The sequence below is a fragment of the Myotis daubentonii genome, chromosome 7 (genome assembly GCF_963259705.1).
Source record: "Myotis daubentonii chromosome 7, mMyoDau2.1, whole genome shotgun sequence".
Lineage (NCBI taxonomy): Eukaryota > Metazoa > Chordata > Mammalia > Chiroptera > Vespertilionidae > Myotis > Myotis daubentonii.
Window position 1 is genome coordinate 77,941,503 of NC_081846.1, and position 17,538 is coordinate 77,959,040.

Consider the following 17,538-nt stretch of genomic DNA (forward strand, 5'->3'; position numbering starts at 1 on the left):
GCAATGCAAGGAATGCTAAAGGGACTGGTATAAAAAGAAGAAATAAAAAGCTCAGAAAGAAAACAGCCACACACACACACAAAAAGAAATGGCTACAAACAAGTACCTTTCAATAATAACTTTAAACGTGAACGGACTAAATGCTCCAACCAAAAGACATCGAGTGGCTGAATGGATAAAAAAACATGACCCATACATCTGCTGTCTACAAGAAACCCACCTCATTAGAAGGGACTCACACAGACTGAAAGTGAAAGGATGGAAAAATATCTTTCAGGCAAATGGAAAGGAAAAGAAAGCTGGGGTAGCAATACTTATATCGGACAAAATAGACCTCAAAGTGAAGGCCTTAACAAGAGATAAGGAAGGCCACTTCATAATACTAAAGGGATCAATACAACAAGAAGATATAACCCTGGTAAACATATATGCACCCAATGTAGGAGCACCCAAATTCATAAAAAAACTCCTGGAAGATATCAAAGGAGAGATCGACAACAATACAATCATAGTAGGGGACTTTAATACACCATTGACAGCACTGGATAAGTCCTATAGACAAACAATCAGCAAAGATACAGCAATCCTAAATGACTCACTAGATCAGATGGACTTAATAGACATCTTCAGAACACTTCACCCCAAAGCCAGGGAATATACGTTCTTCTCAGGTGCTCATGGGACATCTTCAAAAATAGACCACATATTGGGTCACAAGCAAAGTATCCCCAAATTCAAGAAGATTGAAATCATAAAAAGCATCTTCGCAGACCACGATGGCATAATACTAGAAATAAACTACAATAAAAACAACCCAAAATACTCAAACACCTGGAAGCTGAATAGCATGCTATTAAATATTGATTGGGTTACCAATGAGATCAAAGAAGAAATTAAAAACATCCTGGAAACTAATGACAATGAAAACACAACAATCCAAAACCTATGGGACACAATGAAAGCAGTCCTGAGAGGGAAGTTTATAGCTCTACAGGCCTATCTCAAAAAACAAGAAAAAATGGTAGTAAATCATCTAACTCTACAACTCAAAGAATTAGAAAGAGAGCAACAAGAAAACCCCAGAGTGAGCAGAAGGAAGGAGATAATAAAGATTAGAGCAGAAATAAATGACATAGAGACCAAAAAAACAATACAGAAAATCAATGAAACCAAGAGCTGGTTCTTTGAAAGGATAAACAAGATTGATAAACCTCTAGCCAGACTCACCAAGAAGCAGAGAGAGAGGACCCAAATAAATAAAATCAGAAACGATAGAGGCGAAATAACAACAGACCCCACAGAAATACAAATGATTGTTAAAAAATACTATGGACAGCTCTACTCCAACAAACTAGACAACCTGGAGGAAATGGACAAATTCCTAGAAAAATACAGCATTCCAAAACTCAATCAGGAAGAATCTAAAAACCTCAACAGGCCAATAACGATGGAAGAAATTGAAGCAGTCATCAAAAAGCTTCCATCAAACAAAAGCCCAGGACCAGACGGCTTCACAGGGGAGTTTTACCAAACATTCAAGGAAGAACTAAAACCTATCCTCCTCAGACTACTACAAAAAATTCAAGAGGAAGGAACACTTCCAAGCTCATTCTATGAAGGCAGCATCACCCTAATACCAAAACCAGGTAAAGACAACACAATGAAAGAGAATTACAGGCCAATATCCGTCATGAACATAGATGCCAAAATCCTCAACAAAATCTTAGCAAATCGGATCCAGCAGTACATCAGAAAGATCATACACCATGACCAAGTAGGATTTATCCCAGGGATGCAGGGATGGTACAATATCCGCAAATCAATAAACGTGATACATCACATAAACAAATTGAAAGAAAAAAACCACATGGTCATATCAATTGATGCAGAAAAAGCATTTGACAAAATTCAACACCCATTTTTGATAAAAACTCTCAGCAAGGTGGGAGTAGAAGGATCATACCTCAACATAATAAAAGCCATATATGACAGGCCCACAGCCAACATCATACTCAACGGACAAAAACTAACACCATTTCCCCTAAGAACAGGAACAAGACAGGGATGCCCCCTCTCACCACTCCTGTTCAACATAGTACTGGAAGTGTTAGCCATTGCAATTCGGCAAGAAGAAGAAATAAAAGGCATCCAAATTGGAAAAGAGGAAGTAAAACTGTCCTTATTTGCAGACGACATGATATTATACATACAAAACCCTAGAGATTCCATCAAAAAGCTACTAGACTTAATACATGAATTTGGCAATGTAGCAGGATACAAAATTAACCCCAAGAAATCTGAGGCATTTCTATACACCAATAGTGAACTTTCAGAAAGAGAGATTATAAAAACAATCCCGTTTACCATTGCACCGAAAAAACTAAGCTACCTAGGAATAAACTTAACTAAAGAGGTAAAAGACCTCTACTCAGAAAACTACAGGACGTTGAAAAAAGACATAGAGGAAGACATAAACAGATGGAAGAACATACCGTGTTCATGGATTGGTAGAATCAACATCATTAAAATGTCCATACTACCCAAAGCAATCTATAAATTCAACGCACTTCCCATTAAAATACCAACAGCATACTTCAGAGATCTAGAACGAACTTTCCAAAAATTCACCTGGAATAAAAAAAGACCCCGAATAGCTGCAGCAATCCTGAAAAAGAACAAAGTAGGTGGGATCTCAATACCAGATATCAAGTGGTATTACAAAGCCACTGTTCTCAAAACTGCCTGGTACTGGCACAAGAATAGGCATATAGATCAATGGAATAGAATAGAGAGCCCAGAAATCGGCTCGAACCAATATGCTCAATTAATATTTGACAAAGGAGGCAAGAACATACAATGGAGCCAAGATAGTCTCTTCAATTAATGGTGCTGGGAAAATTAGACAGATATATGCAAGAAAATGAAACTAGACCACCAACTTACACCATACACAAAAATAAACTCAAAATGGATAAAGGACTTAAATGTACGACGGGAAACCATAAAAATTCTAGAAGAATCCAAAGGCAACAAAATCTCAGACATATGCCGAAGCAATTTCTTCACTGATACAGCTCCTAGGGCACTTGAAACTAAAGAAAAAATGAACAAATGGGACTACATCAAAATAAAAAGCTTCTGCACAGCAAAAGAAACCATCAACAAAACAACCAGAAAACCCACTGTGTGGGAAAACATATTTGCCAATGACATATCTGATAAGGGCCTAATCTCCAAAATTTATAGGGAACTCATACAACTTAACAAAAGGAAGATAAACAATCCAATCAAAAAATGGGCAAAGGACCTAAATAGACACCTTTCAAAAGAGGACGTCCAGAAAGCCAAGAGACATATGAAAACATGCTCAAAGTCACTAATCATCCGAGAGATGCAAATCAAAACAGCAATGAGGTACCATCTCACACCTGTCAGACTGGCTATCATCAACAAATCAACAAACGACAAGTGCTGGAGAGGATGTGGAGAAAAAGGAACACTTGTGCACTGCTGGTGGGAATGCAGACTGGTGCAGCCACTATGGAAGACAGTATGGAGTTTCCTTAAAAAACTGAAAATGGAACTCCCATTTGACCCTGTGATCCCACTTCTAGGAATATATCCCAAGAAACCAGAAACACCAATCAGAAAGGATATATGCACTCCTATGTTCATAGCAGCACAATTCACCATAGCTAAGATCTGGAAACAGCCTAAGTGCCCATCAGTAGATGAATGGATTAGAAAACTGTGGTACATCTACACGATGGAATACTATGCTGCTGTAAAAAGGAAGGAACTCGTACCATTTGCAACGGCATGGATGGAACTGGAGAGCATTATGATAAGTGAAATAAGCCAGTCAATAAAGGAAAAATACCACATGATCTCACTCATTCATGGACAATAGAGACCATTATAAACTTTTGAACAATAATAGATACAGAGGCAGAGCTGCCTCAAACAGATTGTCAAACTGCAGCGGGAAGGCCGGGGAGGGTTGGGGGGCAGGAGGTAGGGGGGTAAGAGATCAACTAAAGGACTTGTATGCATGCATATAAGCATAACCAATGGACATAAGACACTGGGGGATAGGGGAGGCTAGGGGACTGTCTAGGGCGGGGGGATAAAATGGATACATATGTAATACCCTTTGTAATACTTTAAGCAATAAAAAAAAAAGTATAAAAAAAAGCTTTAAAATAATAAAATGCCACATTTATGTTTTTTATGGTATAACATTCTACTTTAAACAGCTATACTTAATTAAAAATTTTTTTTAATCCACACTAAAACAATTCTAGTAGAAGGCCCATCCCTCCCCAAGCGAAGTTGGAGCAGTCTGGCTCCGAGGAGAAAAGGCGATCGGAAGTTACCATCACATAAATCCTGTAAAGTGGTCAACAGACTTCAGGGAGAGACATGGCTTTTTATCAGATGTGATCGCTGGTAACATTTCTCAGCGTAAGTACCTGTTTGGTCCATTTCTCTAATACGGACTTCTGGATCCCAGCAGTTCTCTTGGATCACCCTGAAAACCTTCCCGTCTTTCAGCATCTTCGCTTCTCCCTAGGGCAGAAGAGGCACAACAGCAACGTTAACCTAAATTTACTTAGAGGAATCCTTTCTTCTATGGTTTGGAACGTGGTTCTCCCCTAATAGGAGAAATCTGTTCATTCAGCAGAGCTCAGCTTTTCACCCTCCTGCCTTCAATTGGCCTGGAGTTAAGGGAGTGTGCGCGTAGGCATCAGCAGTTAGGTACAGAGAGAAACAAGGCCATGGTCATGGCCTTTTGGGGCTTCAGGACTGAGGCTGGCTGGTCACCTTGTCTCCCTGAACCACTGGCTACAAACCCCGAGAGGAAGGCGCAGTGTCTGGAAAACTCCAGATAAAACACAACATTTTAGAATTGAAAAGGACCTCGGAGATAGTCTGTGTAGTCCAGCCGTCTGGTTTTATAGAGCAGCCACAGATGGATAGTCAGAAGTGATTTGTCCGGCAGAGCAGGGCCCACTGATGACAACACCTGCAGGAGGAGGTGGGCAATGAAGTGAATCGGTCTCGCAGCATGTGAGACCTTGGGGCCGAGGTGCTGACCTCCACCAGGCATCGTGCCGCCTGTGGACCCTGTCTCTGTTCCTCAGGGCAGGGGGCCATGGTAAGTGGCTGTACAGAAGCACGGCAGTGGCTTCTAAATTCAACCTCCAGTTTGTGATCCCTAAAGAAAAGGGAAAAGTTCTGATCCAGGTCCCTGAAATCAGACTGCTCAGGTTCAAGTCCCCATTTTCCTACTTACTGTGTGGTCTTGAGCAAGTTAAACAACATCTCTGAGCCTCAATGTGCTCATCTTTAAGATAGGGACAATAACATGACTTACCTTAAAAAATAATATAACTTATACCTTAAAGAGATCTTGTGAGCATAAAATGGGAGAATCCATATAAAACACATGGGTATCTGACACATGTTAAGTGTTGGTTATTCTAAGTATTAGTTATTAATGACATGTGGCTAATTAGGCTGTCTCCCGCTGTTCCCTGCTGTGAGGGCACACCACCTCTGGCAGTGCCTTAGGGCTCAACATTGCCCTTGGGCCCCGCCAAGTGGGCATGTGGTGATCAAAGGCCTTGAGCTCTGCTTGATGGAGTCACTGCCCTCCCCGTCTCTCCCTTGTTTTGATTGCGAGTTGCACACAGGTCTTGCCACAGCTCCCTTCTCCATCCTTCTATCCCATGGACAAAACCTTCCCCAATTTCTGCTTGGAGAAAGCCAATCACTTTTCCCCTGCACGTGTGGCAGCCCCTTCATATCTGGCTTGCGTGAGGAAGCCCTAAGATCCATGTTTTCATTTCTCATGGACTGGGGGGAAGAAGACAGTGAGCAAGTGACTTGTGTAACCATGGTAGGTGTCTGTGTCCAAGCAGAACCCAGTCTCTGACATCAGGGTTGCCTTGCTTCAGGCCCCCTGCCAGCATCTGAACACCTTTCCTGGGTTGGGGAATCTCCTCTCAGAGTCTTGGTGGAGGCAGAGCCCAGCCTTCCTCTAATAAAGTTCAAAAGCCCAAATGCTTGCCCTCCTTGCCCTGAGCTTGGCCAATCAACGTTTGGTTTTTAATCAAGAGCAAGAGATGCAAAAAGGCAGAACAGTGAACTAACCTGCCAATGATTCTGGCAGTGGCCATGTGCTATGTCTGTCGACAGGGGTACTGGTGGCGGAGAATTTATTGAAATGATACTTTATGTAATGAAAAGTTAACCTTCAAAATAAAAACAGAAATGACAGCATTGGACTAGAATAATTGCTTTCAATCCATTTTGGCTGTGACCTCACATGCAGAAATATATTTTCTATTGTGACCCAGTAGACCCATATAAATCTATTTAAACAGATACAAACTAGGACAAAAGTTCCATGCAATAGCATTTACTCTTACTATGAACAATGCATCCTGCTGTTTTCTTTTGTAATCATTTTTATTTCTAAAGCTGTCCTACCTAATCCTCTGACTTGTTATTATGATTCACTATTAGGTTGCAACACTTATTTTCAAACACTGGAGTCGATGATCACTGGTCTCTGATTCTTTATCTTTACGGAAACCACCCCTTGCCTTGGGCTTCCCACTTTCCCTGACTCCCTTGATGTGTATTGTCTCTTTTGTTCACTGAGCTCAAAAGGATTGCTATTGAATAAATACCTTTATCCATTCGGATTTCTTCTTGGCTTCCCAGTGAGGGGAAAATCATTTTCAAATCAGGAACCCAATGATCGGAATTACATGGAATTACACAAAATAGTGTGTGTTTAATGCTTGGTGTGATGGAAATGGTGTGTGTGTGTGTGTGTGTGTAGCCCCAAGGGCCTGGAAAACACTCAGTGGGGATCTGTAGATGCTGCTGACCCCTGGTTTAGAAAGAGGCCCTATGCCCATCCTTTGAAATGCTCCCAGGTTCTTGCCATCAGGACTCAGCCCTACCCCCACCCCGTGCAGCTCCTGAGAGGAGGCCATACAAACTGTCTTGCTACCTACACTTTCCTAAATATTCAACCAAAAGACAAGTGGTATTTTTTTCAATTCTGAGCAAGGCTTTACCATGGCACACAAGCACCCCACCATTCATCCCCAAAGCATTGAAATTCATTAAGAAAAGAAGCTAGATGTTCTCCTTGCTGTTAGTCTAATTTGAATATTTGTATACATTCACATGTTGTTTTCCAGCGGCTGTAATCCCTGACCACTGTAATTATAAAAAATACAGATTTGGTTTTGTTTTACTTTGTTTTGTTTTGAGGGAGAAGGAAGGAGAATGCCACTGTTTTGTTCTGTTACACCACCATTGTATCCAAGTTTGCTGGAAATATGTAGGACAGGATGTGACTTAAATATTTTCCTTTTTGGGGTTTTTTCTTTCTTTCTTTTTTTTTCTAGATCTGCTGTTAAGTTTATGCAGTCTCTTGACATGAAAACGAAATGAAACGAAGGCCATTCAAATCCATTATCAAGGTAACGGACCGCAGCCTTGGATATGGAGTAAAATAAAAATCACAGCGGCCTGTCCCTGCGTTTGGGGCTTCCTCAAAGCCTTGTAATCAGCTCTGCTCAGCTTGTTTTCCTCCTCGGGGAGACCCGAGGCCCCGAGGCCAGCTTAGATCACTGCTCCCAGGCTCGGAACTGGCACTGCTCAGCACACAAGTGCGGCTCAGTGTCCACATCAGCACTTAGTGGATGCCCCTTGATGAAGGCGAGAGTGAGCTGCCCCACAGATTCTGATGTTGAAAACTCTGTAATGGTTCCCCACTGCCTTCAGGATCAAGTTCAAAGGCCTACACCCAATCTCCAAGGCTCCATCTGATGAGGCTTCTGCCCACCTCTTCAGCTTCTTCCCACCACTTTGCTCCTAAAACCCTTGCTTGCCTCAATCCATTCTCTGCCGCTGAAGGTCTTTTTAAGCCATGAACACCCTCCAAAGACTTTGCACTGTGTTGAAAATAAAATCCAGACTCTTTAGCATGTGCTACGTGCCCCTCTATGATCTGGCCCCTGCCTACCTCACTAGCCTCATTTTCTACCGCCTCCCCATTTCATCACATCTCAGCCACAATGCCCTCCTTTCTGTTTCTTGAGCATAGCTCTTCCTCATGCGATAGCCTTTGTAACCGCTGGTCCCTGAGCCAGGGACGCTATTCCAGGTTTTCCTTCCTTTCCTCCAAGTCTTCACTAGCTGCCCATGCAGCCAGCCCTAATTAGTCTCCCTATTACAGCACTGTTTGTCATGCCATTCTCCAAAATGATCAGGTTTGTCTCCACGCAGAAGTTTATCACCACAAGGGCAGGGAACAGGTCTGTCTTGTTCACCAGTATATTTCCCAGGCCTAGCCTGGTGATGTTAATAAAAACCAGTGAGTGAATGAATATGGGCAGTGGTTTTCAAACTTGAGTAAGCGTCCGAATCACTTGGAGGCTTGTCAACACAGACTGCTGGCCGGTTCCTTGGAGTTCCTGATTTGGTAGGTCTGAGTTGAGGCCCATAAATTTGAATTTCTTCCATCTTCTCAAGAGAAGCTGCTCTTGCTGGCCTGGGGATCGCATTTTGAGAAAATGCTGGTCCCAGCCATAGCAAGTGCTTGAGTTGTGGGCTTAGATAAGTTTGATATTTCCATGCCTTTGTTTCCTGTCTTCTCTTTCTGGAAATCTGTTTCCTTTATTCCTGCTTCAAGCCTCAGGCTAGGCGTCACTTCCTCCAGGAGGTCTTCTCCAGGATTAGTGCCCAAATCTATGTCCTCCGGCACTTGGTGAAAAGCAGGCCGCCCAACCTTATCGCACTGCATGTGTTCCCCCTGCACAGGGTAACCGCGTCTTCCCAGACTGCGAGTCTCCCAGGCCCGCTTTAGGCACGCGTGTGTTCCTGCTGGACGCTGAGGCATGTTCCCTCCCAGCCTCATGCAGGCACGCACTGCCTCTGGAAATGAAGTCAGGGATGACCTCTCTGCAACCCTGGACTCTGAGCTCCTTCTCAGTCCTCCTTGCACCTTCTCCTCTTACCAAACAGCGGCTTCTCCCGGGTCTCCAACGTTTAACTTCTCTAGCTTGTGCTCAAACCTAACTGTTCCATTTATTTGCTTGGCCTTCATCTACTCTAATGACCTGCGGAGGGGGCCAGGTTAGTGCCCAAATCTATGTCCTCCAGCATCTATTCCTTAAGGCAGAGCAATAAATGTTAAAATTGGTTTGAGGGCAAAAAAAAAAGAGAGGTTTCTTAATGGCTTTTCAAATTCCAATTTACTGTCCGGAATGCTGCTCTTTGAAGTGACCCGCATTTTTTCTAATAATTTAGAGAAACCTCAGTGCTGCTCCCTTGCCTACTGTAAAGTCCACAGGAGGGCAGAAGGGTTGAGAGCTCCTGGAGGTCTCAGGCTCAGGGTGTCCCTGGGCCCGAGGCGGGCTCACTTTGGGAGAAACTCACCTTGCTGTGGTGTTGGAGCTGCACCCAGCCTCCATAGCCGAATCTCTGCAGGGGGAGAGGCACAGTTAGACGGAAAGAGCAAAGCAGACAGGACTGCAATAAAGGGCATTTCTGAGGCAAAGAATCCTGAGCTCCATCCTTTCAAGTACCACCTTCCCATCTTCCCCTCATATCCATGCGCCACTTATTCAACATTTATATTTAAATCAATTTATTTTCTTTCCTTAAATGCGTTTATTCAGGAATAAAATTCTATATCATAGAAGTGCTAGTTTTACCTTTAATCCTCATGCAGGTTGCAATTTTAAAATGAGGATTTATGTTAAAAAATATTTGTTTCTTTACCAATTAAACTATTTCACCCACCAGGAGAACATGTAAGAACCACTCTTTAGGAAATTCCATATTGGAACACTGCTTTTCAAACTGTGTGTTATGACCCATGAAATCAATTTAGTGAACAGTGAGTGACCAGATGTTCTAAAAATACCAAACAGTGTATGTAGCAGATGGTGTTGGTGTTCCACCCATATTCCCTCCCCTTAACACTTTTGTTCACACCAGCCCTTTTACCACTGAAGCCAACGTTGGTCAGGCCCTTCTAGTACTAGTAAACTAGTGTCCACCTCCTCTCATCAGTCCTCACCCAATTACTAAGGATGCTCCTCTATGAATACACTGAATACACTAGATCAAATGTCTGGCTGGGGTGAGGTATACATTCTACACTTTCTTTGGATGCCTTGCTTTCCCTGTCTCTTTTCCTCATTCTACTGGTGTTTTCTAAGGTCACCTCCAAAGTAAACTTGCATTTGAATCTTTATCTCAGGGTCTGGTTCTTGGAAAACCCAAGCCAAGATAATAGAGGAATGGAATGGAATGGAGTGGAGTGGAGTGGAGTGGACGGGACTGGAATGGAATGAAGTGGCATGGAGTGGAGTGGAATGGAATGTAGTGGAGTGGGGTGGAATGGAGTGGAGTGGAGTGGAATGGAGTAGAATGGAACGGAGTAGAGTGGAGTGGAATGGAGTAGAATGGAACGGAGTAGAGTGGAGTGGAATGGAGTGGAGTGGAGTGGAATGAAATGTAGTGTAGTGTAGTGTAGTGTAGTGTAGTGTAGTGTAGTGTAGTGGAATGGAGTGGACTGGAATGTAGTAGAGTGGAGTGGACTGTAATGGAATGAAGTGGAGTGGTGTGGAATGGAGTAGAGTGGAGTGGAATGGAGTGGACTGGAATGGAATGAAGTAGAATGGAGTGGAGTGGAATGGAGTGGAGTGGAGTGGTCTGGAATGGAATGTAGTGGAATGGAGTGGAGTGGAGTGGAGTGGAGTGGAGAGGAGTGGAGTGGAGTGGAGTGGAATGGAGAGGAGTGGAATGGAGTGGAGTGGAGTGGTCTGGAATGGAATGTAGTGGAATGGAGTGGAGTGGAGTGGAGTGGAGTGGAGAGGAGTGGAGTGGAGTGGAGTGGAATGGAGAGGAGTGGAATAGAGTGGAGAGGAGTGGAATGGAGTGGAGTGGAGTGGAATGGAGTGGAGTGGAGTGGAATGGAGTGGAATGGAGTGGAGTGGAGAGGAATGGAGTGGAGTGGAGAGGAATGGAGTGGAGAGGAGTGGAATGGAGTGGAATGGAGTGGAGTGGAGTGGAATGGAGTGGAATGGAATGGAGTGGAGTGGAATGGAGTGGAGTGGAGTGGAGTGGAGAGGAATGGAGTGGAGAGGAATGGAGTGGAGTGGAATGGAGTGGAGTGGACTGGAATGGAATGAAGTGGAATGGAGTGGAGTGGAATGGAGTGGAGTGGAGTGGAATGGAATAGATTGATCAGAATGCCTCCCATGTGTAATTTTTCATTTCATGAAACTCTTGTTTCCATTATATATGTGGTTGTTTGTGCCGAGTCACAATATAAAATATATTTCTCCTTGACAGTTATGACTAAAAAATTTTGTCTCTGCCTAAAAACATAAGTTTATGTGACTCATGTAACTATAGGTTTTTAAATCTCATTTGTTCATTCATTCATTCACTCTTCATTCATTCATTTCACAAACCCTCGTGGAATCCCACCCATGACTGGCCTTACTAGGGCAAAGAAAATAAAAGTGAAGAACAGTTCCAGCCTGTGTGGAGCACAGTCTTGAGAGGGTGGGGCTGGGTTGGGCAAGTACTTGAAAAGCCATAATCACATGTGAGATGTGCTGTGATTTAGTGATGCACAAATTCTCTGGGAGCCTGGAAGAGGGTTCTGACCCACAACTTGGGTCAGGTGGTGCCAGCGAATGGAGATTGAAAAGGTCGTTTTGGGTCAGGTTAGAGAGGAACTTCCAGAGGTCAACATTTCCATGCTCCAAGCAGTGGCTCTCAAATTGTGATGTAAGAGGGGAGGGTATGGCAGCCAGAGACAGTGATGTGAAGAGCTCCTCAACAGCTCCAGGCATCAGTGATGGGTAGATGAGAAGCTGAAGGTGAGTACAACTTCTCATGTGTTTTGGTTGGAGGAGACCAGCTAACAGTGGTTGGTTCTTATGTCATGATAGCGAGTTTGTCTTGAGGAAGTCAGGGCTTGGCAGATCCCTCGTCCTAGCTCTGCTCTCCCCTCCAGACTGAGTGTTTATGGGTCTGTGACTTCGGTCGGCTCCAAAAGACTTAAGATTTGGGTCAATTTTATACCACCTGTATTCTACCTGCGACCAAGTTTTGTTCTTGAGTTACAGCTCCAAATAATCATTTTAGCCCTGGCTGGCATTGCTTAGTGGTTAGTGCATCAGCCTAGGGACTGAAGGGTCTCGGGGGTTCGATTCCCAGTCAAGGGCATGTACCTGGTTTGCAGGTTCAATCCCTGGCCCTGGTGGGGGTTACATGTTCAAGGCAACCAATCGAGGAACTTCCAGTGGTCAACATTTGCTGTGTCTTTCTCACATCACTGTTTCTCTTCCATCCTCCCTCTGTTCCTCCCTCCCTTAAAAAGAACTCTTTCTCTTTAAAAATGAAACAATGGAAAAATACTTTCAGGTGAGGATTAAAAAACAACAAACAAAAATAACCCCACAAAAAACAAATAATCAACTTAGCTCTGGATCTACCTGCTTCTCCCCAAGGGACGTCAGAGGACCTGGCTCAGTGGGTGGGGCACGCAAGGGAAATTGTGGACCAGGGGCCCACATTCCTCCTCCCTGTACCCAGTTTCTCTATTGCCTGTGTCCCCACACTCTCCTCCCTTCATGCATTCAATACCCTTGTGCTCCCCCCGACTCTGCCCCTGGATCAAGGTGTCCAGAGATAAAGTATGCTGGAGGAGGGGCTGGAATATTGCTTCCTTCAGTTACACTTCAGAATGAACTCTCAAACTGGAAATCTGCCATTGAAATCTTACTTTAATGTAGAAAAAAGGTTTTTATTGGTCTTCTTTCCCTTCCTCCCTCTTTGTCTTTCATTCCTTCCTCGCTCTCTTTCTTACTTTTTCTGAATTCCCTTTGGAACTTTAACCCATGCATAAATTAGCAGGTTACAAAGTACCCCATCTGCGAAAGGGCAGAGAGGCAGAGGGAGGCAGAACAGAGGGCTCTTGTCACACACAACAAACCACTTAGAAGATACTTGACTTTGTTGGAGTAACTTAACATCTCGAAGTCACCGCTTCCTTATGTGTAATTGAGTTTAACAAATAACCTCAGCTGTGACATAGGGTTTAGTGGGGATTAATGAGATAATTCATAGAAAACTATTGACACCAGACCTGGTTTATAGAAAGGCTTTCCTGGGTGCTAACAGTGATGATGGCAGTGGTGGATATGGTGGCGACAACAGTGGTGATGGTGATGGTGGAGGTTTTGGTGGAGATAATAGTGGTGGGAGTGGCAATGGTGGAGGTTGTGAGTGGGTAGTGGTGATGGTTGTAGTAATGAGTCTGGTGGCAGTGGTGGTACCAGTTGATGGTAATGGTAGTGGTGGCAGGCAGTAATGGCAGTGGGGTGGCACAGTGGTGACAGTCTATTCTATCCTTGGGTGGTAAAATAAGGCACACTCTAGGATCAGACACGAAGAAGCACTGTGAAGGAAGGAGCCCTTTGTTATTGTGTACCTCCCTCCCCTTTCTTGCAAAGCACAACATGTGAATACTTTGTGCTTCTTCTAGGCCCCTTGCAAACACCTAACATATTGGGTCAACTTAATTCCGCTCCAAGTCTGGGATTTAGCCCCCCAGCTCTTATCCTAGGTTGAAACAAGCCTGGGGTTGGAAAATGATGACCTGGCGGTAACTTTGGTCCAAGCACTTGTCAGAAGGCATTTACAGTCTGAAGCTATTTGGCTGACAAGGACCAATGTCCCATAGGAATTTATGGGCATGACAAATACATAACAAATTTAAAAATTCAAGGGCATTCATTTCTCTGTATACAAGATGTGCTTCTGAATTGGGAACATATGAATCAGGTTGAGCAACTGAATGACATTTTTAATGTCTTGGGCATCTCACACTTTCATAAGGTAAATGATGCACCTCCAGGGTGATGAAACCAAATATGTATGTCTTCACAGAGGTTGTTCAGAAGTTGAACTATGTCTGGGATTTTGTCTCCTAAATCTTAGGGTGATCAAGTGTAATTAAGTTATTGCTAATGAAAGAAGATGTACATATATGTTTTTTACTAAAGGCCAGAATTTTTCGACTCCATTTAAAATTAGAAGAATCTTTGCAAGCCCTACTGTTGGACACATCATTGGTGGTCAGTAGAGTCTTGCTGAAGGAAAAAGCCAAAACCTTATTATCGTCATTGTCTTTATGAATAATCTCATGGGGATAACCAGAAACCACTTCCACCGTGGTTTCTTAGCCACCATGCTCCTATTTGTGACAGAGTGTGGGTACTGATTCATTAGAAACAATTTAATCAAGTGCCCTCTGATTCTGCTCTCTTTTTGCCTCACAGATCTTAATTGTAACTCTGACATATTAGCAAGTGAAAATGAAAAGCTTTTTCAAATCCTAGTCTTTTGTAATAATTAGTTAATCATCAAGCCGGCATGTTGATTCTGCTTTTCTGTTTCTTTGTTGCATAAGGAGAGCAAGGTTTTTGAGGTGTGTCTATTAATATTTAATTTTTTAAAAGGTCAGGTTTGAAAAGAGATGTTCGTTCTTCCAAACAGGCTTCATTCTCTAACATAAAACTAGTACTGGTTTATTCTCTTCATTCTTTTATTGGAAAGTTTGAAAAAATGGTGAGAAAAGATCAGAGATGGCTGCTTTGAAATATTTTGCCCCCTAAGAAACAAATGGAAGGCAAAGGAAAATCTGCTGGAACTGTTGAACTATATGAACACCAAAGAAGATCTGCTCTTAACCACTGTCACTTCAATGCGCACTCTGACCACATAGTTTGAAAATGCGGGGAGAGGGAGATGGGTCCCAGCACCATTTCATGTATTTTTATTTATCTCACTCCTCCCAATTCGAAAACACAGAACCGTTTTCTGCTCGTTGTTTTGTCACTGGCTTGCCTGCACTCAAATGCAAAACTCTACCATATAACAGATCTGGTTGCTTGACATGCAGGTTGGAAGCCAGGTTCCAATACCCCATGATGAACCCTAGGTGGGTTTGGGGTGTGTTTGGTAGCGGGCTGGTGTCGAGGGAGGCACTTGGGGTGGGGGCGGCAAAAGGAAGCAGGGACATCCCTTACAGCAGTGCCATTCTCCTGGGCCAGCTCTCTCAGCTGGGTGTGGTGGTGGTAGTGGGGAGGGGCCTCCATGATCCCACATAGCTCTGGGATTCTAAGCTCATTTCTGAGTCTCCAGGACTTTATCAATCCAGCAGCGTTAATGATATAAATCCTATAAATTTTGCAGTTAGCAAAATTTTATGTGGATCAAATTACATATTGCTCCCTGGAAGTATAAGAGTATTATGATTATTATTACTACTACTACTATCATCATCATCATCATCATCATCATCATCATCATCATCATTATCATTATCATCATGTGTATCTGTTATCTGCTTGCAGCTTGTGAGACTGCTAGATGGAAGCCTGGTTTATCAGGACAAAATGCCCTTCCCTCTTGGAGGCAACAGCTAGAAGATAGGAAGGGGAGGTGGGCTAAAGAGCCAGGAGAATAGATGTTTGCCGAGTCTCCAGGCACCCATTTATGGCTATAGCCTCCCCATGCTCTGCATCCCTCAGCTTCCTAAGGAGTTTTCACAATACCTTTAGGGCCCTGCATTAGGTGGCACTTAGAAGTGATCAGCTCTTGGTGACCAGTTCTCTGCTCACACTAGAGGCAGGCTGGGTGGGAGACAAGTCCTGGGAGGCGGGTTGTGGCACAGGATACAGCCCCCCTCCCGCCCGCCCTTAGCAGAGGAGGAACCCTCTTAGGCTGCGCTGGGTCATCATCACAAACATTGTGAAGCTGTGTTTATGCTTTAATAAAATGTGGCGAGGAAAACAGCATTCGGAACAGCAAGTTCCCAGGTAGGCGCTCAGACTCCTTTTGGGGGGGCGAGTTTGATGGGGTGAGCTTTTACCATTGGCTGTAACGGGACAGCCTTTCAAAGATGATTCGGCATCAGTTGTATTTTTCAATCCACAATGCCTACCAGCCACCTTACCTAAAATACCAATGAACAAAGAAACACTTAAGGCTAACATTCTCCCAGGAGTCAATGGTGAGAAGAAAATTGTGTCCGCTACTTGCACAATGCGCCACTCTTTAATCAGAGGTTAGGTAAATCCATTTTCCCTCACTTGGGATAAAAAAGTGAAACTTTATCGGTGGTGTGAAAGTTCTAGAGAAGGCTTAAGATTGTGTAAAATCTGATAATTAGCCTGAACAAAACTCAAGCCAATTTTAGATTTCTTCCATGTCTCCCACCTTCCTACTGGTTTTATTCAGTTACAGTTATTCATTCAAAAGTTCTTAATGCCAAGAGGAAATATCCATCTTTGGAGAAGCACAGAGCAGAGTCTTTAGAGACACTCATTGTGCGACGGCCTCATGTCATTTCCTCTGGGTTTTTTGATGTTCCTTCTCTCTTGTTCATAACAAGGATTTACAGCTTAAAGAACATCAAAAAGGAAAGGTTTCAGGCAGCACCCTAAAATAGACTATAAAAAAAATCCATAAGTTATATCTTGGTGCTTCTAAACCTTATTTTAAACATTTGGAAAGGAGATATGCTGGAGAAATCCCGGAAGCCTGTCACATTCCATTTTTTAATAGTCTCTTACTTGAAACTGTAACTTTCAATTCTGTAGTTGGCATGCATCTTCCCTTCCCAGCAGCTGAATATGTTATTCAAATGGAAGTGAAACTGCCTGACTTAAACTGTCCAGAGCTTTTAAAGAATGCTTCATTTAAAGGGGGAAAGGAATTTTGAGAAAGACGTCTTTGATCAATGTCCTTTCAAAATTAATATAAAAGTTATTTTTTAAAACTAAGAAATCAGAGCTACGAAATAATTTTAAAGCATTCCTAAAGCAGAGAAACTTAACATCTAATTCCTCCAAGAAAAGCTAGGTTTATAATAGAGGCATTGAGAAACCCTGGAGAAATTCCAAAAATAATTCAGCAAATTAGTCACCATTACCTTTTTTAGATCTGGCCATTCTTTTGGTAGAATATGATTATGGATGTCAATTTTCATCTCCACAGGATCAGAGGAGAAGCGTGTAAAGAAAGAAGTTTTGATATCAAGAGATGAACACCATGGAGTTAATTGATTTACTTTGCCCCTTTACAGCTATCTTTAGGCCCTGGCCAACAGGCCTGCTCAGCCAGGTCTGGGTTAACTGGACCTGCCTTATTAAAGTTCAAAGTTCTGTTTGTCCACTTAGCTTTTGGTCAATAATTCTTTGGTAGCCAGGCTGTGTAGCACAAAATTATTTTTAAAAAGGACTGTACTAAACCTATGAATACAGCCAGTCCAAAATGGACTAATCTTTGCTTTTAAATATTTCAATTTTATCAACATATACACAGTAAAAAATCAAGTAGCACCCAGTTAAAAGAAAAAGAAAAGAAGAAATAGTTTTCATTGGGGATTTCTTTGAGAAGTACTGGTCAAAGACCTACTGA

General features: G+C 42.9%; 1 protein-coding gene across 1 annotated transcript in view; it reads right to left on the reverse strand.

Moving 5' to 3' along the window:
* The window catches only part of ACMSD (aminocarboxymuconate semialdehyde decarboxylase), a gene marked incomplete at its 3' end in the record, with an annotated part of 51,564 nt that extends 34,327 nt beyond the window's left edge, over positions 1 to 17,237 (reverse strand). Inside the window, exons 1-3 of the mRNA XM_059704890.1 lie at positions 17,051 to 17,237; positions 9,466 to 9,510; positions 4,473 to 4,569 (exon numbers count right to left, since the gene is read on the reverse strand). Coding sequence (XP_059560873.1) covers positions 4,473 to 4,569; positions 9,466 to 9,510; positions 17,051 to 17,107 — 199 coding nt within the window. The remainder of the gene's footprint in view (positions 1 to 4,472; positions 4,570 to 9,465; positions 9,511 to 17,050) is intronic.
* Between the last annotated feature and the right edge of the window lie 301 nt (positions 17,238 to 17,538).